We start from the raw sequence: 25,798 nt of genomic DNA, 5'->3' as shown, positions 1-25,798 counted from the left end.
TCAACAGTTTGAACCCACACAGAAATAAAGTATAAAGTACTGTTTGAGTACTAGTTATACTGTTAATTCACATAATACAACATATTAAGGACAGAGATCCTGCATGGGGAATAAGTGCACAGTGACTCCTGTTGTTGATTTAACAATTGACACTCTTATTTATGACGTCGGTATTCCCCCGAGGCTCTTGTCATGAGTTGCCAAGGCTATGGAAGCCTCTCGAGTTTGCCACCTCTGATCTTATTTAGACAAGGCCATAGTCAATGTGAAAGTTCTCTCCTCCCTTCAGAGCAAGGTACCTCCTTCTTTGATGGCCCGTGCTTTCCACTGGGCTCTCACTCCCAGAGATCCTTCATTTAGGGTTTTGTGTGTGTGTGTGTGTGTGTGTGTGTTTTTTTTGTTTTTTGTTTTTTTTTGCCACAGTGTCTTGGCTTTCCATGTCTAAAATACTCTCATGGGCTCTTCAGCCAGATTCGAATGCCTTAAGGGCTGATTCTGAGGCCAGAGTGCTGTTTAGGACATCTGCCATTCTATGAGTCTGCTGTGTATCCTGCTTCCCATGTTGGATTGTTCTCTCCTTTTAATTCTATCAGTTATTATTAGCAGACACTAGTGTTGTTTATGTGATCCCTTTTACACTTAATCCTATCATTATGATCAATTATGAACTGAAACTGATCACTTTGACTAGTGAAATGGCATTGGTACATGCCACCTTGATGGGATTGAATTGGGATCCTCTGGCATGTTTCTAACTCTACCATTAAGGGTAAGTCCGATTGAGCCGAACTGGACATCTCCTCCCTCTCTTACTCCCACTCTTATATTTAACAGGGATCACTTTTCAGTTAAATGTAAACACATAAGAATAATTGTGTGTTAATTAAAGAGTCTACTTTATTCCTTTTAGTATTTTTATTTGTTCTATTATATATAATTTTGCTCTTTTTTAAAAAAATATTCATTATTTGGAAGTCAGAGTTACAGAGAGAACCATTTGCTGGTTCATTCCTCAAATGGCCCCAGTGGCCAGACCTTGGCCAGGCTGAAGCTAGGAGCCAGGAATTTCATCCGGGTCTCCCACATGGGTGCAGGGGCCCATGCACTTGGGCATTGGCACATTAGCAGGGAGCTAGAATGAAAGTGGAGCATCCAAGATTAGAGCCATCACCCATATGGGATGCTAGCACTGCAGATGGCGCTTAACCTTTAAAGAGCAGAGCAACGTAGAGTAGAGAGAGAATATCTTCTATCCACTGTTTCCCTTCCCAGACATGTGCTACAGCAAAATCTTGGCCAGACAGAAGCCAGCTCTTAAGCTGGTCTCCCAATGGGTGGCAGGAGCCAGAGAATTTGGACCATTATTCATTGCTTTCCCAGGCACATTAGCAGGAAGCTAGATTGGAAATAAAGCATCCAAGACTTGAAGCAGCACATCCGATATGGGATGCTGGCATCTCAAGTGGCAGCTTAACCTGTGTCACACCAGCCCCCAGAATATTTTTTTAATAGAAGCTCATTTTGGATAAATATCTTTTTCTAGCAGCATGTATGTCCAGTCTGCTTACATTTAAGACTCAAGAAGGAACTTTTTTTTTTTTTGGTGACTTGTTTTCACAAAAGGGTGACCTGGTAGAAAATAATTTTTGGGCCTGATAGGAAGAATATTTTAAATCCTTGTATCTGTATACTTCAGTGGTTGGTAAATCTTACATAGCCTATATCAGGATGGATGAGTGTACTGAATAGCACTAATGTGTTCTAACTGCCATATCGACACAGACCTCATCTGTGAACTCTGTTCAGACTGTTACGTTTCTGTTTTCTTATTCACATTTTTTTTGTAGTTTTAGGAGAAATTGAATAATGGTTTGCAGTATTTTTAAGTAATTAAAGATGATGAAACATAACAAAACAATGCTCCTGTGAAATCTTACTTGTATAAGAGGAATAGTGGGAGTTTTTATAATTAGTGTTCGCTAAACTTGCTTAGGATTGTATAATACTTGAATTTTAAAAAGTAGAGGCATGTATTTAATTGGAAGACTGCTATAATATTCATTTGCTCCATCCCCCCCCCCCTTTTTTTTAAATTCCAGTATTGATATGTTTATTGAAAGTTTCCTAGAGTGGGCCAAAGTTGAAAAGTAGAGTGACAGGAAGAGAAGGAGAAACAGAGATCTTCTATCTGTCTTCTCATTCCCTCCAAAGGCTGTAACAGCTGGGGCTGGGCTAGGCTGAAACCAAGAGTTAGGAACTCTGTCTGGGTCTCTCATGTGGATGGTAGGAACTCAAGTACTTGAGCCATCATCCACTTCTTCCCAAGGGCATTAGCAGAGAGATGAATCAGAAGCAGGGTAACTGGGACTTGAACCAGTACTCTGGTAAGAGATTTGGTCATCCTAAACTTTTTTAAGTTTAAGCATCTGAAAATATAATATATGGTATAATATAGAAAGAAAAAAAAACCTTGTAAGATATTACTTTTAAAGTAGTAAAATATGTAAGTATTCTTTTAGGTGTGTATTTTTGTTAACTTTTACAAAAGGGTAAAATGACTCCTTTGTTCTTAATGTGTCTGAATTTATGTTTGGATGGGCATATAATAGTGTTTGAATGAGATAATTATTAATCGCTGTGTTCTGATATAAAGGTGCTAAGTGATGGTGATTTTCATATAAGAATTCTGTTTTTCCCCACAACCTTCCTACCCTCACAGGACATTGCACTTATTTTGCCAAGCTCATCTGATGGTTCTATTTCTGAGTTGGAGCAGCTCTCCAATTCTCTACCAAACAAAGAGCTGATGGCCTCAATCTGTGACTGTCTGCTGGCTACACTGGCTCACTCTGAGAGCAGCTACAACTGTTTACTGACATGTGTCAGAACGATGATGTTTCTTGCAGAGCATGATTATGGATTATTTCATTTAAAAAGGTAACTTTTTATCTAATTTAATATATTCTGAGATTTGATTTTTTTCACTGTCATCACCCCAAATTAATTAATTCCTACCTATTGTAGAAAGTTGAAGGTGTAGTTTCATTCATAAGTTAATTTTGTATTTATAGAAAAAGATTCATTAGTGAAACGTTATGGTGGTGATAGAATCTTTTTTATTGGTGAGTCATATTCTAGCAGGCCACATTGTTTCTAACTTTGGGCAGTTAGTAATAAAAGTGTTAAGCATATTTGCACATAGTTTTTTTTTTTTTTTTTTTTTTTTTTTTTAAGATTTATTTACTTATTTCAAAGGCAGAGAGACAGAGTAAGAGAGAGAGAGAGAGAGAGAGATCTTCCATCTGCTGATTCACTCCCCAAGTGGCTGTAAGGACCAGAGCTGGGCTGATTGGAAGCCAGAATCCAGGAGCTTCTTCTGAGTCTCCCACTTAGGTTTAGGAGCCCAAGGACTTGGGCCATCTTCTGCTGCTTTATCAGGCCATAGCACAGAGCTAGATCTGAAGTGGAGCAGTTAGGACACAAACTGGTACCCATATGGGATGCCGGTGCCTCAGGCAGAGGCTTAGCCTATTGTGCCATAGTGCCAGCTCCAGAAACTTTGTTTTCTCCAGCTTAAAAGGCAGAGTGACAAAGTAAAGAGAAAAAGAGAAGGGAGAAATATCTTTCATCTGTTGATTCATTTCCCAAATCAGGCAGTCTTATTAATCAGAGGATATCCTGGTACAGAGGATTAGAGAATCAGGTTGGTTAATTTGTCTTTTATAGATGACATCTAGCTTGTCTTGGAGTTAGGGCTATGTAGGCGTTTATTTCTTCTAATATGAGTATGTTGCTAAGGCTAAGCAGAAGAATGTTAAAAGGAGACTTGAGGAATTCTCTGGAGGCATTTTCTTTCTTTCTTTAAGATTTTTTATTTATTTATTTGAGAAGTAGAGTTATAGGGAGGGAAAGACAGAGAGGTCTTCCACTTGCTGGTTCCCTCCCCAGATGGCCACAATGGCTGGAGCTGAGCTGTTTCAAAGCCAGGAGCTGCTTCCTGATCTCCCATGTGGGTGCAGGGGCCTAAGCACTTGGGCCATAGTGGAGAGCTGGATAGGAAGAGGAGCAGTCGGAACTTGAACCAGCACCCATATGGGATCCGGGAGCCGCAGACAGAGGCTTAGTCCACTATGCCACGGTAACAGCCCTGAAGTCATTTTCTTTTTCTTTTATGCCTTTGTTAACTCCTAATAGCCAGACAATGGTGGTTTCACAAAGTAAAATCAACTTTTCTTTTTCTTTGACATAAAGGAACATGAACATGTGTCATTCTAAGAAACTTTTATTTTGTAAAAGATGCAAGTGGCAGCTTTATCCACTATGCCACAGTGCCGGCTCCTGCACATAGATTTTGATGTGAACTTAAGTTTCCATTTTTCTGGGGTAGACACCTAGGAATGATTTTGGGCCCCTAGGATGAGTCATGTGGTAGGTATGTGTTTCTTACCAGAAATAGCCAGTCTGCTTTTACATCCCTATTAACAATGTGTTCGAGTCCCACTTGTTACTCATCTTTACCAGAACTTGGTATTGTCAGTTTTTCATTAGAACTTTTTTTTGTTTCTTCAATATATATCTGTTTTTTAGAAGATCAGAGTTAGAGAGGGAGAGACAGGGAGAGAGAGAGAAGAGAGCGAGCGAGCGAGCACACTTCCATCCTCTGGTTTATTCTTCAAGTGGCTGCAACAGCTGGGGCTAAGACAGGCTGAATTAACTCTACTTAGTATAGAGTTAATCATATGTATATAAAGTTAATTGAAAATAGATCCTAGTAAAAAATAAAAATGGGAATAGGAGAGGGAGGAGGAAGAGGGGTGGGAGGGCTGGTATGGTGGGAAGAATTACTGTATTCCTAAAGTTGTGTTTATGAAATACATAAAGTTTGTATTCCTTAAATAAAAGGTTTTGTCGGGGGGTGGGGAGGTGGGGGACAGGCTGAAGCAGATAGCCAGGAGCTTCATCTGGGTCTCCCATGTGGATGGCAGGGGCCAAAGCCTTGGGACATCTTCTGGTGCTTTTCCCAGGCCTTTAGCAAAGAGCTGGATTGGAAGTGGAGCAGCTGGGACTTAAACCAGTGCCCATATAGGACGCTGGCATTGCAGGTGGTGGCTTAACCCGCTGCACTGCAATGCTGACTACTCATTAGATCTTCTGATAGGTATGTATTGGGCTCCAGTTTTTGGTTAATTGTGTAAGTATGACTCTGTTGCTTAAAGTTGTTTGTAGAGACTAGTAATTGGTGTAGTCTAATTGAACCCATGCTTTTCCTCTTTTTAAGATTGCATTTTTAAAAAGATTTATTTATTTATTTGAAAGACAGAGTTAGAGTCAGGGAGATCTTCCATCTGCTGATTGATTCCCCAGTTGACTGCAAAGCTCAGGCTGAAACCAGGACCCAGGAGCTTTGATGCGACATTGTAGGTGGTGGTTTAACCTGCTGTGCCTCTTTTTTGTTTTGTTTTTTAAGGTGTATTTATTTATTTGATAGGCAGAGTTAGGTATTGGGAAATATCTTCCATTTGCTAGGGAGGGAGAGAAATCAAGAGATGGAGATATTAAGAGATACCTTCCATTTGATGGTTTACTTCCCAAATGGGGCACAATGACTGAGGGTGAAGCCAAGAGCCTGGAATTCCATCCACATTGGTGTCAGGGGCACAAGTACTTGGGACATCTGTTGGTTTCCTTGGCACATTATCAGGGATCTGGATTGGAAGTAAAGGAGCTGGGACTTGAACTGGAGCTCCGACATGGGATGCTGGTGTTGCAAGCTGAGCTGAAGTGCTCCCCACTATCCTTTTTCTCATAACAATATTACCTTTGTATTCAGTCTCATTCCTCTTGTATGTTTACATTTTATTATGCTATAAAGTTTTCAAGAGCTAGAATCTTAATTTTTATCCTTTTTGTATTGCTTTACCAAAGTCTTACTGCAAAAACATCTCAGGAGCCAACTACATTTTCCAAAAACAAACACATGTATATAACATGTATAGTGTTAATATTATTTTATATTGTATTTATGTAATATATAATACAGTTATTTGTATTTTGGCTAATTATATCTTAAGAGACATAGCTGAATACTAGAGGAACCATATAATGCATAGAATAATTTAAATAAGACTATTATAAAGGTTTTATACATATTTATATATAAATATGTACTTAAATTTATTTATAACTATATATACTTAAATAAATAGCAATTGATGATTATTTCTTGTTCTGAAATCTGTGTATTAGAATTGGCAAGCTGGTCTACTGGGGATATTCAGTATGTTGCCAATTTTTGTAAAGAAAGTTCTGTTAAGATTAAGTCATTTGTTGGCTGGCGCCACGGCTCAATAGGCTAATCCTCCGCCTGCGGTGCTGGCACACCGGGTTCTAGTCCCGGTCGGGGCACTGGATTCTGTGCTGGTTGCCCCTCTTCCAGGCCAGCTCTCTGCTGTGGCCCGGGAGTGCAGTGGAAGATGGCCCAAGTGCTTGGGTCCTGCACCTGCATGGGAGACCAGGAGAAGCGCCTGGCTCCTGGCTTCGGATCAGCGCAATGCGCCGGCCGTGGTGGCCATTGGAGGGTGAACCAACAGCAAAGGAAGACCTTTCTTTCTGTCTCTCTCTCACTGTCCACTCTGCCTGTCCCCCCCCCCCCCAAAAAAAAAAAAGAAGATTAAGTCATTTGTGTGCTAAAACTACTTTTACTTTTTTTACTTTTACTAAGACTGCTGTTGTGTATAAGAGATAAACAGACTGAGCTATGAATAGCCTGCAAAGCATCTGGTTCTTTACAGTTTACTGACCTGTGCTATAGACCCTTGATTTCTTTGTGTCAGATTATTATTATTATTTTTTTTTTGACAGGCAGAGTTAGACAGTGCAAGATAAAGGTCTTCCTTCCGTTGGTTCACCCCTCCAAATGGTTGTTACAGCCAGCGCACCGCGCTGATCCGAAGCCAGGAGCCAGGTGCTTCTCCTGGTCTCCCATGCGGGTGCAGGACCCAAACACTTGGGCCATCCTCCACTGCCTTCCCGGGCCACAGCAGAGAGCTGGACCAGAAGAGGAGCAACTGGGACTAGAACCCAGAGTACCAGCGCCACAGGTGGAGGATTAGCCTAGTGAGCCGTGGCGCCGGCCCAGATTAGAGTATTAATAAGGATAATTGCTCTTTGTAATTATGCAAGTTAGGTTTCCTGAGCAGGCTTGCGAGACAACGGTAACTTCCTTGAGTTAAAAAGTTCTTAGGTGAGGGGCATTTACAATGGTTAAGATCCAGCCTAAGGATGGGCATTGTTGTGGCACAGTGGGTTAAACAGCTATTTGCAGTGCTGACATCCCATATGGATGCTCCACTTTCAATTCAGCTCCCTGCTAATGTGCCTGGGAAAGCAGCAGAGGATAGCCCAAATCATTGAGCCCCTGTACCCACATGGGAGACCTGGAAGAAGCTCCTGACTCTTGGCTTCAGACTGGTCCAGCCAAAGACATTGTAACCGACTGGGGAGTGAACCAGCGGATGGAAGGTCTCCCTTTCTCTCTGTCTCTTCCTCTCTGTGTATGACTCGATCCTGCTTGGAACACCTGCATCCCATATTTTAATGCCTGGGTTTCAGTCCCAAGTCTGCTGCCAATTCCAGTTTCCTTCTAATGCACACTTGGGAGGCAGCAGGTAATGGCTCAAGTTATTGGGTCCCTGCCACCTATGTGGGAGTCTTGGGTAGAGTTCCTGCCTCTTGACTCTGGCCTTGCACTGCCTCAGTTGCTGTGGATATTTGAGGAGTGAATCAGTGGATGGAAGATCTCTCTGTCTTCTTCTGTCTGCATTATTTTAATTTTCAGAGAGTTAGAGAGAAACAGTCAGTCAGTGAGAGAATCTTTTATCATCTGGTTCACTCCCCAGATGGCCACAGTGGCCAGCACTGGACCAGACCAAAGCCAGGAGCTTCATCTGGGTCTCCCACATGGGCCATCCTCTGCTTTTTTCCTGGCACCTTGGCAAGGAGCCTGATCAGAAGTGGAGCAAGGACCAGTGCTGTGGCAAAGAAGGTTAAGCCTCCACCTGCAGTGCCAGCATCCCATATGGGCACCAGTTCAAGTCCTGTATGCTCCACTTCCGATCCAGCTCCCTGTTAACGTTCCTGGGAAAGCAGTGGAAGATGGTGCAGGTTCTTGGGCCTCTGTACCCATGTGGGAGACCTAGAAGAAGCTCATATTTATAAAAAAGTGGAGCAGCTTTGACATGACCAGCACCCAAATGGAATGCTAGTGTCTCAGGTGGTGGCCTTACTTACTCTGCCACAAAGCTGGCCCTGTCTTTCTCTTGAATACAAATAAATAATTTTTTCCAAAATTCTCAGGTTATGAAAATCTTAAAGAATAGAGAACTGGTGAGTTTTTCCTGATGAGTTTTATAAATTTGTTCTCTAGGTAAAACCTTTTAACTTTATTAAGAACTTGAAGCTTAGTTTTAAAAGGGACTGGTAGCTGTACATATTGCTTTGTTACATTGTATCTATGAACATACGAAAGCTATTTTTACATTTTTAAAAATTGTCAAAATTTTTTTGAATTGAGATGGTTCGTTTCTCCTACTTGTTTTATGTGCCCATACTTAGGCTGCTGTCTCCTGTTTATTTACAGCTCTTTACGAAAAAACAGTAGTGCTCTGCATAGCTTACTGAAACGAGTTATCAGCACATTTAGTAAGGACACAGGAGAACTTGCATCTTCATTTTTAGAATTTATGAGACAGATTCTTAACTCTGACACAATGGTAAGTGATTGTAAATATATTTTGTATTTGTTAAATTTACAAGTTTTCTTGTAAGTTTAAAAATTGATTTAGTGAAAAAAAAAAGTCTTGGAACATAGATTGGTGTTTTTATATTTTCACTTACCAGGCTCATCCCAAAATGGTGTGTTTTTCCTTTGCCCTTGTCCTGCCATAAATATAGAATTTTTATTTATAAAGATATGTTAGAGAATATATAAAATCTAATTTAGTTCTAGGCATCATTAATTTGTAAATACCTTATGACTTTGCTACTTAAATAGAAAAAAATACTACCGATGATATTTTATATTTTGATTTTTTTAAATATTTTATTTATTTGAGAGATAAAAGACAGTTAAAGACAGTGAAAGTGAGAGAGAGAAAAGTCTTCCATCCTCTGGTTCACTCCTCAAATGGCCGCCACTGCCGGAGCTGAGATGATCCAAAGCCCGGAGCTTCTTTTGGGTCTCCCACGCCAGTGCAGAGGCCTGAGCACTGGGCCATCTTCCACTGCTTTCCCAGGCCAAATGCGAGAGCTGGATTGGAAGAGGATCAGCTGGGACTAGAACCTGCACCCATATGAGATTCCAGCATCTCAGGTGGAGACTTAGCCCACAGTGCCACAGTGTCAGCCCCATTGTGTTTTTCTTTTTTTTTTTTTTTTTGACAGGCAGAGTGGATAGTGAGAGAGAGACAAAGAGAAAGGTCTTCCTTTGCTGTTGGTTCACCCTCCAATGGCCGCCGCGGCCGGCGCGCTGTGGCCGGCGCATTGCGCTGATCCCAAGCCAGGAGCCAGGAGCTTTTCCTGGTCTCCCATGGGGTGCAGGGCCCAAGGACTTGGGCCATCCTCCACTGCACTCCCTGATCACAGCAGAGAGTTGGCCTGGAAGAGGGGCAACCGGGACAGAATCCGGTGCCCCAACCGGGACTAGAACCCGGTGTGCCAGCGCCGCAAGGCGGAGGATTAGCCTAGTGAGCCGCGGCACCGGCCTGTGTTTTCCATTTTAAATCTTGACATTGAGATACCTATTGTCGCATTTACGGATTATGTTTTGGATGCTGTGAGTTTGGAGTGACTGCAACTCATTTTATACTAAAGTACTTTGGATCCATCATAAATATGAATTATTATTTCCTGTATCCTAACATCTTATTGTTAGGACCTACTTAAGATCCCTCTCATTAATATTTTCCAAAATCATAGTATATTATGAATCCAATTTCAGAAGCCTTTAAAAAAGTGGAGAGGAGATGGCGCTGTGGGGTGGTGGTAAAGTTGCTGACTGCAATGTCAGCATCCTGTATGGGCACTGGTTTGAGACATGGCTGCTCCACTACCAATCCAGCTCCCTACTAATGTACCTGGGAAAGCATTGGGCTCTGCACCCACATAGGAGACCTGGAAGAAGCTGCTAGTTCCTGGCTCCTGCCTGGTCCAGCCATGACTGTTTTGGCCATGTGAAGTGAACCAGCAGATTGAAGATCTCTCTTTCTCTCTCTCTCTCTCTCTCTCTGCCTCTGTCTCTGTCTCTGCCTCTATGTAACTCTTTTTCTCAAATAAAATTTTACAAAAGACAAAAAAAAAAAAAATGTTTAGGTGCCTGCTTTGTGGCATAGAGGATAAAGCACTGCCAGCAATTCTGACATCCCATGTAGGTGCCAGTTTGAATCCTAGCTGCCTCCACTTCCTATCCAGTTTCCTGCTAATGTGCCTGGGAAAGCAGTCAGAAGATGTCCAAAGGCTTGGGCCCTTGCATCTGTGTGGGAGACCTGGATGAAGCTCCTGGCTCCTGGCTTCACTCTTGTTCAGCCCTGGCTGTTGTGGCCTTTTGGGGAGTGAACCAGCAGATGGAAGATCTCCCTCCCTCCCTCCCTCTCTCTCTCTGTCTCTATAACTCTATCTTTCAAATAAATTAAATACATCCTTTAACAAAAAAAAAGTAGAATTCACAAACATTCAAAAAGTATCCCTGATGGAGCTTATCTGTACAAATTAATATATGAAAAGCTCTGTGAGGTCCTGGGGTATTTTACTACAGTATAATACAGCTTTGCCTAAATGTGTTACCCACAAAATGTGTGTATGAATGTGTGTTTGTATCTTGTAGGCCAATATATACTTTGTCAGTACTTGTTTAAGAAATTCAGCTCATGTTTAAACTTTCTGTTTGGGAAAGTTTGTTAACGACTTGTTTTATACAATGTCAGAATAAATATAATGTAGGAATGAATTCAGGAGGAAAATAAATTTGTCATTTTTATGCATGTAATTTATATTGAGAATATTTAATCCAGTAAGCCCTTCTTATCTGTTATGTTTGTAGTTATAGTCTTGCCAGTTTTTTGTTTTTAGGATTTATTTGTTTGAATAAATAAACAGAGAGGGAGATTGATCTCCATCTGCTGATTCACTCCCTAGTTGAATGCAACAGCTAGGGCTGGGCCTGGGCAAAGCCAGGAGTCAAGAACTCCATCTGGGTCTCCCACATGCATGGTCGACACCCAAATACTTTGGCTATCATTTGCTGTCTTCTCACACTTGTTAGAAGGAAACTGAATCCGAAACAGAGGAACTGTGACTCAAACTGGCCTTCCCACTGTGGGATGCAGATGTCCCAAATGACAACTTAACCTGCTGAGCTATCTTTCTGATTTTATTGGCAAATCATTATTTGTTTTGCAATGTACATAGTTCATTAAAAATGATTACATTTACTGGATGCTTACATTTTGAAAGCTTTGTATGTTTAGCAGTAGAACCATACTGCCTTTTGATAAGGAATTGTTTACCTGATAACATGGAAAAATAAACCTATCAAATTGTTCCATCAATTTATTTACTTTTATTTGAAAAGCAGAGATGACACACACAGATACTCCATCTACTGGCTCACTCCCCAAGCTGTAATGAAAATATTAAGTGGAAAATTCCGGAAATAATGAATAATGAATAATGAATTCATATGTTGTTGGGTCTTTTTAAGATTAATTTATTTGAAAGGCAGAGTTATAGAAAGGCAGAGGCAGAGAGAGAGAGGTCTTCCATCCGCTGGTTCACTCCCCAGGTGGCTGCAACAGCCAGTGCTGCACTGATTAGTAGCCAGGATCTTCCTCTGGGTCTTCCACAATGGTGCAGAGCCCCAAGGACTCAGGCCATCTTCCACTGCTTTCCCAGGCCATAACAGAGGGTTGGATCGGAAGTGGAGCAGTTGGGACTTGAACCAGCGCCCAGATGGAATGCTGGCTCTACAGGCAGTGGCTTCACCTGCTATACCACGGGACTGGCCCCCATAAGTTTTAATTTGTATATTGCTCTGAGTAGCATGATGAGATCTCTTGGTATACTCCTCCATTCTTCCCAGGATATGAATTACCGATTTGTCCAGCATGTTCATGCTGTATGCATCCTCCATCTGTTAATTAGTAGCTATCTCAACTGTTTATCACAGTGCTTGTGTTCAAGTAATGCTTTTACTTAATAATGGCCCCAAAGTGCAAGAGTGGTGATGCTGATAGTTTTATTGTATTGTTATAACTTTCTACCTATCTCTTAGTGTGTCTAGTCTATAAATTAAATTTTATCATATGTGTTAGTATGTATAAGAAATACTATAACCTATGAATGTAATGGGGTTCCTTATTATCCATGATTGTAGGCATCCACTGGAGATTTTAGAACTTATCCCCTGCAGACAAGGGGGGTACTCCTGTAAACAACTTTGTTTTTTAAATTACTTTTTTGTTCTCTGTTGATCTTTGCTTTAATGCTTACTGTTTTCTTCAGGTCGAGTTTTGCTTTTTATTTCTTAGGGTAGATGATTAGGTTATTGATTGGAGATTGTTCTTGCATTTTAATATAGCACTTGTAGTTGTATTTCTCTCTGGGTACAACTTTTGCTGCATCCCTCAGTTTTGGTGTGTTCATGTTTTAATTTTTGTTCATTTTAAAGTTTTAATTTTACTGTGATTTTTTTTTTCCTTTGTCCCATTGGTTACTTATAATTGTGTTTACTTTTTTACATACTTATGAGTGTCTCAAATTTCCTCCTTTTAATTTATTTCTAATTTCATTCATGGTGAGAGCATACTTTTCTTGCAGTCCTTTTAAATTTATTGAGCCTTGTTTTGTGATCTAGCATCTGGTCTGTCCTACAGAATATCTCATATGCACAGAAGTGTTGTATCTTCTGCTGCTGTTTAGTCTGTGAAGAGTAGTTGATTTATGGTTGTTCTTCCGGGTCCCAAACCTTCTATTTCATTGTTGACCTTTTCTCTAGCTATTCTTTCCACTGTTCAAAGTGGAGTACTATGGACCATCATCTGCTGCCTCCCAGGTTCACTAGCAAGAAGCTGCCGCTGGCATTCTATGTGGCTACTTAAGCCTCTGAACTACAATGCCTGCCCCTCTGTTTCTTTAACTTGATTATTTTGGTATGCTTTCTCTAACTTTTCAAAGTTGTCATCAGGGCCAGGTGTTTGTGACTTAGCAGATTAAGCTTTTGCTTGGGATGCCTGCATCCCATATTGGAGTACCTGGGTTCAAATCTTGAGTTTGCTTCCACTCCAGCTTCCTGCTGATGTGCACCTTGGGAGGCAGTAGATGATAGCTCTGGTACTTGGATCCCTTCTGCTCACGTGGGAAAGTTGGATAGTGTTTCTTGCTTACAGCTTTCGTCTGGCCCACCCTTGGCTAGTATGAGCATTTGGAGAGTAAACCTATGAATGGAAGATCTCCTCTGTCTCTCTCTGTCTGCCTCCCTCTCTGTCTCTCTCTTGCTCATTTCAAATAAAATAAATAAAACTTAAAAATAAGAATCACTGTAATATTTCTGGTTCAGCTGTACTGAACTTACCATACTAGGAGTGAGAAAAAAAAAACTAGATAAGTGCCTTGATGGTTTTTAATCAGGTTAAATATATTTATTTCTATAAAATAATATATTTTACCGATTTTATTGATCTTTAGTTCCTTTAAAGATGATTCTTCCTTTTAGTGCACCATGATTATTTTTAGCTCATTTACTTTATTATTATTTTAAAATAAAGCTTATATGCCATTTACCAATCTGTTCCTAACTTCCAGTAGAGCAAATAAAACCTTTGTAGGCTCAGTGGTTTTTGAACTTCTCGTTAAAACTGTGTGCCTTTTTGCTTAATAAAATGCAAGCCCCTTCTTCAGTGCAGTATTTTCTGAAAGGACCACTTGGCTCCCAAGTGGTGGGTGATTTTTTTTCTTTAAAGATTTTATTTTTGTATTTTAGAAAGAATTATAGACAGAGAGAGAGAGAGAGACAGACAGACAGACAGACAGAGAGAAAGGTCTTCCATCTACTGGTTCACTCCCCAAATGGCCACAATAGCTTGAGCTGGGCCAATCTGAAGCCAGGAGGCAGGAACTTCTTCCAGGTCTCCCTCATGGGTGCAGGGACCCAAGCATTTGGGCCATCTTCTGCTGCTTTCCCAGGACATGGCAGGGAGCTGGATTGGAAGTAGAGCAGCCAGGTCTGGAACTGGCACCCATATGGGAGCAAGTATGATTCTTGTACAGCACAGTTAGAGCAGGCTTTTGTTAAGAGTAATTTTCAGGGCCATGCTGTGGCTCAGTGGGTTAATGCCCTGGCCTGAAGTGCTGGCATCCCATATGGGCGCTGATTCGAGACCTGGCTGCTCCACTTCTGATCCAGCTCTCTGCTGTGGCCTGGGAAAGCAGTAGAAGATGGCCCAAGTCCTTGGGCCCCTGCACCCATGTGGGAGACCAGGAAGAAGCTCCTGGCTCCTGGCTTCAGATTGGCTCAGCACCAGCAGTTGCAGCCAGTTGGGGAGTGAACAGCAGATAGAAGACCTCTCTCTGTCTGCCTCTCCTTTTCTTTCTGTGTAACTCCGCCTTTCAAATAAATAAATAAATCTTAAAGAAAATGAAGAAGTTATTTTTTTAAAAAAGTAATTTTTATTCAGCCTTCATTGACATTTGATGAGTTATAGGACAAATGATGTGAGCTCCAAACAAAATTTGTGCCCATTTAAAAATATTAAATCCTGCATGTTGATTGGTGGTATACGTTTATGTTCTGAGTTTTGAAAAACCATACTGCTTATGAGCCATTTTAAAGCAGGGCTATATGCTGAGGATTTGAAACTACTGGTAGGTGGATAAATGGCTTTCTATTGTTAAGTGTTCTTTCATACGTGGCAATATGGGTGATTCGTTTTCATTAACTAAGATTTGTTTTGGGGGATAGATTTTGTAGTATTGAACTGTTTAGCACTCCAAAAATTCTTTTGTTATGTAGCTTACATTTTTAAAGCAGGAAATAGTCACTTTTTTGTGTGACGGTCTTGAATATAATAATTACTGTTTTCTTTACTTCATTCCTAGAAAGATAGTTTTGTATTATGTCAGTTCTTAGTAGTAGCAGGCATTTTATTGCCTTAAGTATCAAGCAGTGTGTTACCAGTGCCAGTGTATTTGCCATTGGATATTTTTGTTGGAAATTTTCGTGCCAGTAAATTGCATATGTGTGTTTGCCTATCTAATTTGTGAGTCTTTAAAACTTATTTCAGCTTTGAGCTGACTAAATCCTTCTTGCAATAATTAAATTTAAAACTAGCCATTTGTGCTGGTGTAGAACCAAAATGTTGAGGTGAAGTTTGCAGCAAGTGGCTTAAATAACTGAAAAAGTTAGGAAACATCTTTGCAAATTTCTCTGCTCTCAAATTTAACTTGTGTGTGACATTTACAGGGATGTTGTGGAGACGATAGTGGTCTCATGGAAGTAGATGGAGCTCATCCATCACGGACGATGAGTATTAATGCTGCAGAGTTAAAACAGCTTCTACAAAGCAAAGAAGAAAGTCCAGAAAATTTGTTCCTTGAACTAGAGAAGCTTGTTTTGGTAAAAAAGAAAAACAAAAATAAAAACAGAGCATTCCTGAGACGTATTTTTTTCCTCTCAGTTTGACTAGTACAACTTTTCATAGTGACCTTTTCAAATAGTGAACTGTTAGTTGAGTATCTATGCCGTTTTGAACTAATTCTTTGAATTAATAATTTGGAGTGAAGCCCTCTGTATTGTTGTGAATCTTAAGGAGTAAATGAAGGCATTACTTTCTGAATTGTCTATCTTTGGATGCAGGGTACCCCCTACTGCCATTGTTTAGAAATAAAATGATAAGTGCTTTTGGTTTTGTTTTATTTATTATATTTAATGTTAAGTCGATAATTTCTTAATGGTGCTCCAAATCTCTTTGAAGTGAAATAATACTGCCTTTTCTGATAAAGAGTGAGTAGATTAAGAGCTCAAGTGTTCATGGTTCACCTGCACCTTCTTATCCTGCTTTCTTTTGTGTCTAGGAACATTCAAAAGAGGATGACAATCTGGATTCTTTGTTGGACAATGTAGTGGGACTTAAGCAGATGCTGCAGTCATCAGGTGACCCTTTACCTCTCAGTGACCAGGATGTGGAACCAGTACTTTCAGCTCCAGAATCTCTACAGAATCTATTTAACAATAGGTAAGATAAGCAAGGTTTTGTGATTGAATAGATACTGTTTATATAATGGTTGAATTTTATAGAGGGTCAGCAAGCTTTCTGTCTTGCAAGTTGAAATCAGTGTGGTTCACTGCATTTCAGGCTGAAGAGACTGATACAGATCTAGATTTGGTATAAATTATTTTATTACAAAATATTTACCAAAAAGTTGTTAATATTTTTTGCTTGTGTGTTGTTAGCAGCATCATAGTAGTTTACATATTATATGTGACTGTTGAATTCCACTTGGGGACCGGTAGTACTGCATTATTCTTATGTCAGCTGCCCACTTAATAGCATCCAGAACTATCAGTCTTTTTTTTTTTTTTTATGGTTTTTTTTTTTTTTTTTTTTTTTTTTTTGACAGGCAGAGTGGACAGTGAGAGAGAGAGAGACAGAGAGAAAGGTCTTCCTTTGCCGTTGGTTCACCCTCCAATGGCCGCCGCGGCTGGCGCGCTGCGGCCAGCGCACCGTGCTGATCCGATGGCAGGAGCCAGGTACTTATCCTGGTCTCCCATGGGGTGCAGGGCCCAAGGACTTGGGCCATCCTCCACTGCACTCCCGGGCCACAGCAGAGAGCTGGCCTGGAAGAGGGGCAACTGGGACAGAATCCGGTGCCCCGACTGGGACTAGAACCCGGTGTGCCAGCGCCGCAAGGCGGAGGATTAGCCTAGTGAGCCGCGGCACCGGCCCAGAACTATCAGTTTTTATACAAATTCTAGGCTTTATAGGCCATGCAGTCCTTTGCTGCATATTCTTCTGTAGATTCTTTCTTTTCTTTTCTTTTTTTTTTTTTAAGAAAAATCCTAAAAGCATACAAACTCTGCATAGTTTATAGGCAGACAGGATAGGCAATGGTTTATTAATCCCTGGCCTAAAGAATATACTTCTTAATCTGTGGAGCTCTATACTCATAAGGATCATTTGATGTAATAGAATTACTCTCTAAATTTAGAAAAATTAAGTATGAGCAGATTCTGCACAATTGGTATAATGCAATAAGCTTGCCTTTTTGGAATTAAAATTAGTGTTGCTGAAGGTCAAAGTTTGTTATAGTAAGACTAGTTTCTCAGTTATTGGTTTTGGAAGGTACTTAGTTCTTGAATAGTTCCATATATATATTTATTTATTTATATTTATATTTTATTTGAATGGCTTTTTTTTAACTTTTATTTAATAAATATAAATTTCCAAAGTACAGTTTATGAATTACAATGGCTTCCCCCCCCCATAAGTTCTTTTTTTTTATTTAATAAATGTGAATTTACAAAGTGCAACTTTTGTATTGTTGTGGCTCCCCCCCAGCCTCCCTCCCTCCCGCTTGAATGGCTTTTTGAAGAAGTCTTTTCAAGTGGTAATTTTGGTAAAACTTCTGCGGATAATATTTTTAATTGTACCATCCATAGATTTTCCTTAGAAGGTAAGCCAAAGTGTTTGATTTTGGTATTTTGCTTTTTACAAATGCTTTTTGTGTTCTAGGACTGCATATGTGCTAGCTGATGTCATGGATGATCAGTTGAAATCAATGTGGTTCACTCCATTTCAGGCTGAAGAGATTGATACAGATCTAGACTTGGTATAAATTATTTTATTACTAAATAGTTAAAAAAGTTGTTAATATTTTTGTTTGTATATTGTTAGCATTATAATTGTTTATGTACTATATGTAAGTATTTGAAGTCCACTTGGGGACCAGTAGTACTACATTATTTTTAGGCCAGTTTCCCACTTAATAGCATCCAAAACTAACACTTTTTTATACTTGTTATACTTCTGTTTAGTTAGTGATTTTGTATGTGTTTATTTTATTTTATATTTAAAGATTTATTTATTTTTATTAAAGGTAGAGTTACAGAGAGAAAAAGATCTTCCATCCACTGGTTGACCCCCCAGTTGTCTACAATTGCTGGGGCTGGTTCAGGCTGAAGCCAGGAGCCTGACGCTCCATCTGAGTCTTCCCACATTGATAGTAGGGGCCCTAACACTTGGGGTATTCTTCACTGCCCTTCCCAAGTACCTTAACAGGGAGCTGGGTTAGAAATGGAACAACCAAGGCAATTCGAGTCCTGGCTGTTCCACTTCTGATCAGGCTCTCTGCTATGGCCTAGGAAAGCAGTGGAACAAAGCCTAAGTGCTTGGGCTTCTGCACCCGTGTGGGAGACCCAGAGGGAGCTCCTGGCTCCTGGCTTCAGATCGGCGCAGCTCCGGTCGCTGTGGCCATTTGGAAAGTGAGCCAGTGAGTGGAAAACCTCTCTCTGTCTCTCTATGTCTGTAACTCTGCCTCTCAGATAAATAAATCTTAAAAAAAAATTAAAAAAAGTTAGTGTTCATCATGTACAATAAAACTGATAGAATGATTTGTTTCACATTTAAGGTGCATTTATTTTAATTTTTTTTTAAGATTTATTTATTTATTGGAAAGGCAGAGTTACAGAGAAGGAAAGGCAGATGCAGATGGCTGCAATGGCCAGGGCTGGTCCAAACCAAAGCCAGGAGCCAGGGGTCCATCCAGGTCTCCCATATGGGTGCAAGGGCCAAGTGCTGGGCCATCTTCCACTGCTTTCCCAGGTGCATTAGCAGGGAACTAGATTCGAAGTGGAGCAATCAGGACTCGAACTGGCACCCATGTGGGATGTCAGCATCACAGATCACAGATGGCGGCGTTACCCACTAAGCTTCAGTGCCAGCCCCAAGAATATGAATTTCCATGATCAGATGTTACACTGGTAGTTAATTTAAGATGTCTTTTGTTTCATTTTTATGACTACAGGTAAAGGTTGACTTAATCGAGCTCTCTGAAAAATGCTGTAGTGACTTTGATTTGCACTCAGAATTAGAGCGCTCATTTTTGTCAGAACCGTCATCTCCAGGGAGAACCAAGACTACTAAAGGATTCAAACTTGGGAAGCACAAGCATGAGACCTTTATAACTTCAAGGTAAAAATTTATTCCACTGAAGGTCTTGATTATGATCACATAAAGCTTTATTTCATTGTATTTAAGATGGAATCATTTGCATAACATTTGAATCATTAATATTGTTTGTATTAGTTTTAAAGATAATAATTTGGCCAGGACTTAGCCAGTACATTAGTAATATTGTTCTTTGTGAGCACTTAAAAGGTATGAATAAGAAGTAAACTGGATTATTGTAAAACTTTTAGTGATATCAATAAAATATGAGTACCATTCTTAGCTAGTGTGTTGTATTATGCTGGGAAGTATGCTGGGAAGTAATATATATACTTGCAAAATTAATGGAATTAGAATAAGAAAAAATTGAAATCCAGATTCACTATTTATTGTATTTTCACTGGAAATATGAAGAAACGGAAATTTTCTAATGGAGTATTTTTGTTTTAATAGTGGAAAATCTGAATACATAGAACCTGCCAAACGAGCTCATGTTGTGCCACCACCAAGAGGAAGGGGCAGGGGAGGATTTGGACAGGGTATACGACCCCATGATATTTTTCGTCAGAGGAAACAGAACACAAGCAGACCACCATCTATGCACGTGGATGACTTTGTCGCAGCTGAAAGTAAAGAAGTGGTCCCTCAAGATGGAATACCCCCACCCAAACGGCCACTTAAAGTTTCCCAGAAGATTTCTTCTCGTGGTGGGTTTTCAGGCAATCGAGGAGGACGTGGTGCTTTTCACAGTCAGAATCGATTTTTCACACCACCTGCTTCAAAAGGTAACTGCATTTCTAATAGGCTAGCATATTAAAATATTGAGTGAAGTGACTGAGGAGATTGAGATAAAGTATTTGCACTATTTGCAGAGTACTCTGGTGGGTAGGAAAAAAAAAACCACACATACTTTTTGGGTTAACTTCTGATAAGGTATACTTTTACTGGGAATTTAAAAGATGTCACAGGTAATTATTTTCCTTTTAACATTGAGAATTTTATTATTTTTTATGTAAATACCATTTTCACATTTGTACTTCTCAACAATTTCCTTAAGATTATTTGTGTAGTTCATAATTGATTCCTTTATCACCTTGCTTCTTACTGTTATATTCAGTCTGTTTTAAGTTGTTTGAAGATTTTGAGACTATTTGATATAGTTAAAGAAACTATGCTTTTACTAGTGGATTGATGAGCTCGAAAGGTGACAGTGAAAGAGAATATGAATTTGGCATTAATAACAAACGCTTACATAGGTGTGTCGGGAAGTGTTACAAGTAATGCAGATATGGTACGCTCACATTAACCCCACAAGGTAGGTCGCATTAGTACTCCTTCTTTACTGAAGATAAACTGTGATTCAGCTGACCAGGACACAAAACTGGAAGTGACAGGACCGATATTTGAACCTGGCAGTCTGCTTTAGAGCCTCTGCTGTTAACCGCTGTGTGATTTTTGCTTCTTAGTAGTATATTCAGTTTACAAGATTTTCGTTTTTCTTCCGTTACTTTTTTAAGATTAAGAAAAACCTGCCAAATCTTCCTTAACACAAAATTCTGGCAATATTAGATTTTGATCTTGTTGTTTGTGTTTAGGAAACTACAGTCGTCGGGAGGGCACCAGAGGCTCCAGTTGGAGTGCTCAGAATACTCCTCGAGGGAATTACAATGAAAGTCGAGGAGGCCAGAGTAATTTTAACAGGGGCCCGCTTCCGCCATTGCGACCACTTAGTTCTACAGGTATGTGTCCTCTCTACTTGACACTGCTCAGAGAAGCGAAGGGAGTTCCTCCTTTTCTTTTCTTTTTTTTTTTTTTTTTTTTTTAAGAGTTATTTATTCATTTGAAAGTCAGAGTTACACAGAGAGAGGAGAGGCAGGGAGAGAGAGAGAGAGGTCTTCCATCCGCTGGTTCACTTCCCAGATGGCTGCAACGGCCAGAGTTGCGCCGATCCAAAGCCAGGAGCCAGGAGCTTCCTCCGGGTGTCCCACGCGGGTGCAGGAGCCCAAAGACTCGGGCCATCTTCTACTGCTTTCCCAGGCCATAACAGAAAGCTAGATCAGAAGTGGAGCAGCCAAGTCTCAAACCGGCGCCTATATGGGATGCCGGCGCTTCAGGCCAGGCCGTTAACCCACTGCCCCACAGCGCTGGCCCCTCCTCCTTTTCAAAATGTTGAGTGCTATAGGCTCTTCCAGGAGAGAATACTTTGGAACAGGGTTGGGGAACCTGTTTTCTGCCAAGGGCCATTTGGATATTTATAATATCATTTGTAGGCCATGCAGAATTACCAACTTAGAAATTAGCCTGCTGTAGATTTATTGAATTTTGAGCCCACCTGTGACGGCCTTAGCAGGGCCAGACCTCATGATTTCACAGGCCTTATCCAGACATTCTGCTCGCCTTCTTTAGAATATAGACTTAAAGTTATTATTATTATTATTTTTAATTTATTTGACAGAGTTAGTGAAAGAGAGACAGAGAGAAAGGTCTTCCTTCCTTTGGTTCACCCCCCAAATGGTTGCTATGGCCAGAGCTAGGCTGATCCGAAGCCAGGAGCCTGGTGCTTCCTCCTGGTCTCCCATGTGGATGCAGGGGCCCAAGCACTTGGGCCATCCTCCACTGCCTTCCCAGGCCACAGCAGAGAGCTGGACTGGAAGAGGAGCAACTGGGACTAGAACCCAGTGCCCATATGGGCAGGCAGAGAATTAACCAAGTGAGCCACGGCGCCAGCCCCCTAGACTTAAAATTCTAAGGTTAATTTTATATCTTTGAATGAATGTCCCATGTACATATTTAAGGATTGTTTATTTGAAAGAGTTACAGAGAGAGAGGGAGAGATGGATATCTTCTACCCGCTGGTTACTCCCTAAATGGCCACAATAGCTAGGGTTGAACCATGCAAAACCTGGAGCCAGGAGCTTTTTCTGGGTCTCCATGAGCAGTAAGGGCCCAGGCTCCTAAGCCATCTTACACTATTTTCCTAGGTTATTAGCAGGGAGCTGGATTGGAAGTGGAGCAGCCGAGACACAAACCAGTGTCCACATGGAAGGATGGTGTTGAGGGCAGCGGTGTTACCTGCTGTACCACAGCACCAGCTCCTGCACATGAGTATTAAAAGAACAAACATGGGCCAGCACTGTGGCATAATAGGCTAAGCTTTCACCTGTGGTGCTGGCATCCCATATGGGTGCCGATTCATGTCCCGGCTGCTCCTCTTCTGATCCAGCTCTCTGCTTATGGCCTGGGAAAGCAATGGAGGATGACCAAGTGCTTGGACTCCTCCATCTACATGATAGACCTGGAAGAGGCTCCTGGCTCCTGGCTTTAGATCACCCCAGTTCTGGCCATTGTGGCCATTTGAGGAGTGAACCAGCGGATGGAGGACCTTTCTCTCTGTGTCTCCTTCTCTCTCTTTCTATTTTACTTTGTGACTCTGCCACTCAAATAATTAAACTCTTTAAAAATAAATAAATAAAAGAACAAACAGTCATTCTTGGTTTGAACTCAGTGCCATACATTAGTAGGTATTTATAAAGTGAGAATGCAAAGGACATGGAACTAAAATCTGTATTGTTTCTTTTATAGGTTACCGCCCAAGTCCTCGGGACCGTGCTTCCAGAGGTCGTGGGGGACTCGGACCTTCCTGGGCTAGTGCAAATAGCGGCAGTGGAGGCTCCAGAGGAAAGTTTGTTAGTGGAGGCAGTGGTAGAGGTCGTCACGTACGGTCCTTTACACGATAAAAGTACTTTTGGGAGTTTCCGAAATACATATGAACATTTCACGAGGACGCTAAAAATAAGACATTGAAGGACCAACTTAGACTTAACAGTTATCTGGAAACATCTGAGAGAATATTTTTATCTGAAGAAAGCAGGTTTTGTTTGATACCTAACATGATTTCAATAAAAATCCAAACTTTGTATGTATGTTTGTATATATTTTTCCCCTTTTTATACAACTATTTATTTAGAAAATTTCTAGGTAGAAAGAGAATAACTAAATGACTTGTTTTGTATTTTTCTTGCCTATACAACAGATGTTCCCAAATTTACTCTGCTCTGGCACGCTTTAGTGACTCAGTAATTTTTTTCACAGCACATCTAGGCCAAAAGAAATACCTAATACTTCTGTTTGTCAAGTAGCTAGGTCCAAGCAACTTAAGAATTTACATCATCATCATAGTAAATGTGGACACTGCATAATGTCTCAGATCTTGGAATCAATATCATTAATTTCCTACTGCACTATGCTTCTTGCAAAGTACTTTTTATCAAACTGTGAAAAACTCAGTTTTACAAAGATAAACTTTGATGTAAAGCAATATAGTGCTATCTGATGTTGAAAATGTAAACTACCTCAAACTAGTAGTTTGTGTGGTGTCCAGTGGGTGTGGCTGTTTCCCTCAAAAATGTCAACTACTGTCTGGCAACCATGTTAATTTACTATGGTACCCTGGTACACAGTTTGGGAACCGTGGCTGTATGAAAGGAGATAAAACCCTCTTCCCCTTTATATTAGAAGGAAGTACAGACTTCGTTTTTTTAGCTTTGGACCTGCTGATGCTATTTTTTATTATACAGTTATTTCAAGCCCACAATAAGGCATATCCTGTTATTTTGGGAACCAGAAACATCTAATGAAGCTGGACTTTATATAGAAATGAAACTTATAATTTGAGAAAGTAGCCATATTTTCCCAAGGGTCTGTCTAATACATCGAGCTTATATAATTGGCATAAATACAGACTTCTCTTAAAAAAGAAGTGTATGAGTCTCATTCTCTCCTTTATCACTTTCTGTTTTGGGGAACTATTTGTGAGTATGTAAGAAGTTTCTGTTTATTTGGAAAATATCTTTAAAAAGGTTAGCTCCAAGTATTCTGATTTAAGTTAAAGGTAATGGAAATTAAAAAAAATTTTTTTATTTATTTGAAAGGAAGAGTGACAGAGAGTGCATCTGTCTGCTGGTTCCCTCCTTAAATGGCCACAATGGTCAGGACCATCTGTGTCTCATGTGGGTGGCAGGGACTGAAGTACTTGGGCCATCCTAGCTGCCTTTATGGGTGCATTAGCAGGGAGTGACTGAAAGTAAAGCAGCCAGCACTTGAAACAGTGCTGTTAGGGATGCTGGTGTTGCAGGTTGTGGCTTAACTCACTGCTACAGCACCAGCCCCAAGGTAATGAAAACTTTTTCAAAACTAATGACCTCAAAAATCCAAGAATCCTGGGCCGGTGCTGTAACACAGTGGGTTAAAGCCCCAGCCTGCAATGCCACATCCCATATGGGTACCTCTTCGAGTCCCGACTGCTTAACTTCTGGTCAGCTCTCTGCTATGGCCTGGGAAAGCAGTAGAAGATGGCCCAAGTCCTTGAACCCCTGCACCCATGTGGGAGCCCTGGAAGAAGCCCCTGGCTCCTGGCTTCGGATTGGCCCAGCTCCTACCGTTGCAGCCATTTGGGGAGTGAACCAGCAGATGGAAACCTCTTTATCTTGCTGTTTTTCCCTCTCCCTGTAACTCTGTGTTTCAAATTAAAAAAAAAAATTAAAACAAAAAATCCTAGTATCCTAATCTGCTTTGGCTTCTATAACAAAACACTGTAAGTATACTTGTTATTGCATACTTATTAAATTATTTCTGAAGTCAGATTTATCATGGGTGTGAAAGGAAAGTATACTTGGAGATGAGTCAAATTAGGAAAGAAAGGCTTTATTTTTGGTACTAAGCCACAGGGAGTAATTAAACTTAAAAGTGACATCCTCAAATTTGGTATACTTTGAGGAGCATCTTCTATAAACCAATCATTATGAAATATATTTTCACATAGCTCACAATGATCTGTGCTTCAAAAAAGACTATCAAAGCCATTGGAGCCCAGTGTGCTAAGCTGCCACTTGGGATGCCCGCATCCCCTATCAGTGCTGGGTTCAAGTTCAAGTTCTTCCACTTTTATCCAGCTTTCTGCTAATGTTACTGGGAGGCAGCAATGATGGCCCAAGTAGTTGGGTCCCTGCCACCCATATTGGGAGACCTGGATGGAATTCCTGGCCCCTGGCTTTAGCCTTGCCCAGGGCTGGCTGTTGCAGGTATAGAGCTCGTGTGCTTCCTTCTTTCTCTCTCATTCTGCCTTTCAAATCTTTAAGGGGCATCAGGCTATGTGATTGGAGAGGGGAGAGCCTGAAAACAGAAAGGCCAGTGAGGAGGTTTAACAGTTCTATATATGAAATTCTCAGAGTATTCTCCGTGGGCTGGCTTAGCGTAGCATAATGGGTAAAGTTGCTGCCTGCGATGCTGGCATCCCCTGTGGGCGCCGTTTCATGTTTCATCTGCTCCACTTCCAATCCAACTCCCTACTAATGGCTTGGGAAAAGTAATGGATATGGCCCAAGTACTTGGGCCCCATATTGCCCATGTGGGAGACCTGCATGAAGCTTGGCTCCTGGCTTCACTGTAATTGCCTTTCAAGCAAAGAAAGAAATCTGTTTTTTTTTTTTTTTTTTTTTTTTTTTTTTCTAAATTAGTCTCTAAGCCAGCAGTGCAGCATTACCTGAGAATCTGTTAGAAATATGTATTTTTGGGGCTGGCACTGT

The 25,798-nt window shown here is 40.7% G+C and overlaps 1 protein-coding gene across 6 annotated transcripts in view; it reads left to right on the top strand.

Moving 5' to 3' along the window:
• Positions 1–23,137, top strand: part of VIRMA (vir like m6A methyltransferase associated) — a 73,182-nt gene extending 50,045 nt beyond the window's left edge. For 3 of the 6 annotated variants that reach the window (XM_002710693.5, XM_070075315.1, XM_070075314.1), the window contains 9 exons: positions 2,720–2,937; positions 8,639–8,771; positions 15,512–15,664; positions 16,123–16,283; positions 17,781–17,877; positions 19,072–19,238; positions 19,668–19,999; positions 20,810–20,953; positions 22,797–23,137. In XM_002710693.5, coding sequence (XP_002710739.1) covers positions 2,720–2,937; positions 8,639–8,771; positions 15,512–15,664; positions 16,123–16,283; positions 17,781–17,877; positions 19,072–19,238; positions 19,668–19,999; positions 20,810–20,953; positions 22,797–22,951 — 1,560 coding nt within the window. In that variant the 3' untranslated portion in view covers positions 22,952–23,137. Of the gene's footprint in view, positions 1–2,719; positions 2,938–8,638; positions 8,772–15,511; positions 15,665–16,122; positions 16,284–17,780; positions 17,878–19,071; positions 19,239–19,667; positions 20,000–20,809; positions 20,954–22,796 lie in introns of those variants that run through there. The other 3 variants (XM_008255752.4, XM_070075317.1, XR_011389238.1) reach the window with 2 other exon arrangements.
• Positions 23,138–25,798: the final 2,661 nt, after the last annotated feature.

The sequence above is a fragment of the Oryctolagus cuniculus genome, chromosome 6 (assembly GCF_964237555.1).
Source record: "Oryctolagus cuniculus chromosome 6, mOryCun1.1, whole genome shotgun sequence".
Classification (NCBI taxonomy): domain Eukaryota; kingdom Metazoa; phylum Chordata; class Mammalia; order Lagomorpha; family Leporidae; genus Oryctolagus; species Oryctolagus cuniculus.
This window is presented reverse-complemented; position numbering and strand designations above follow the sequence as displayed.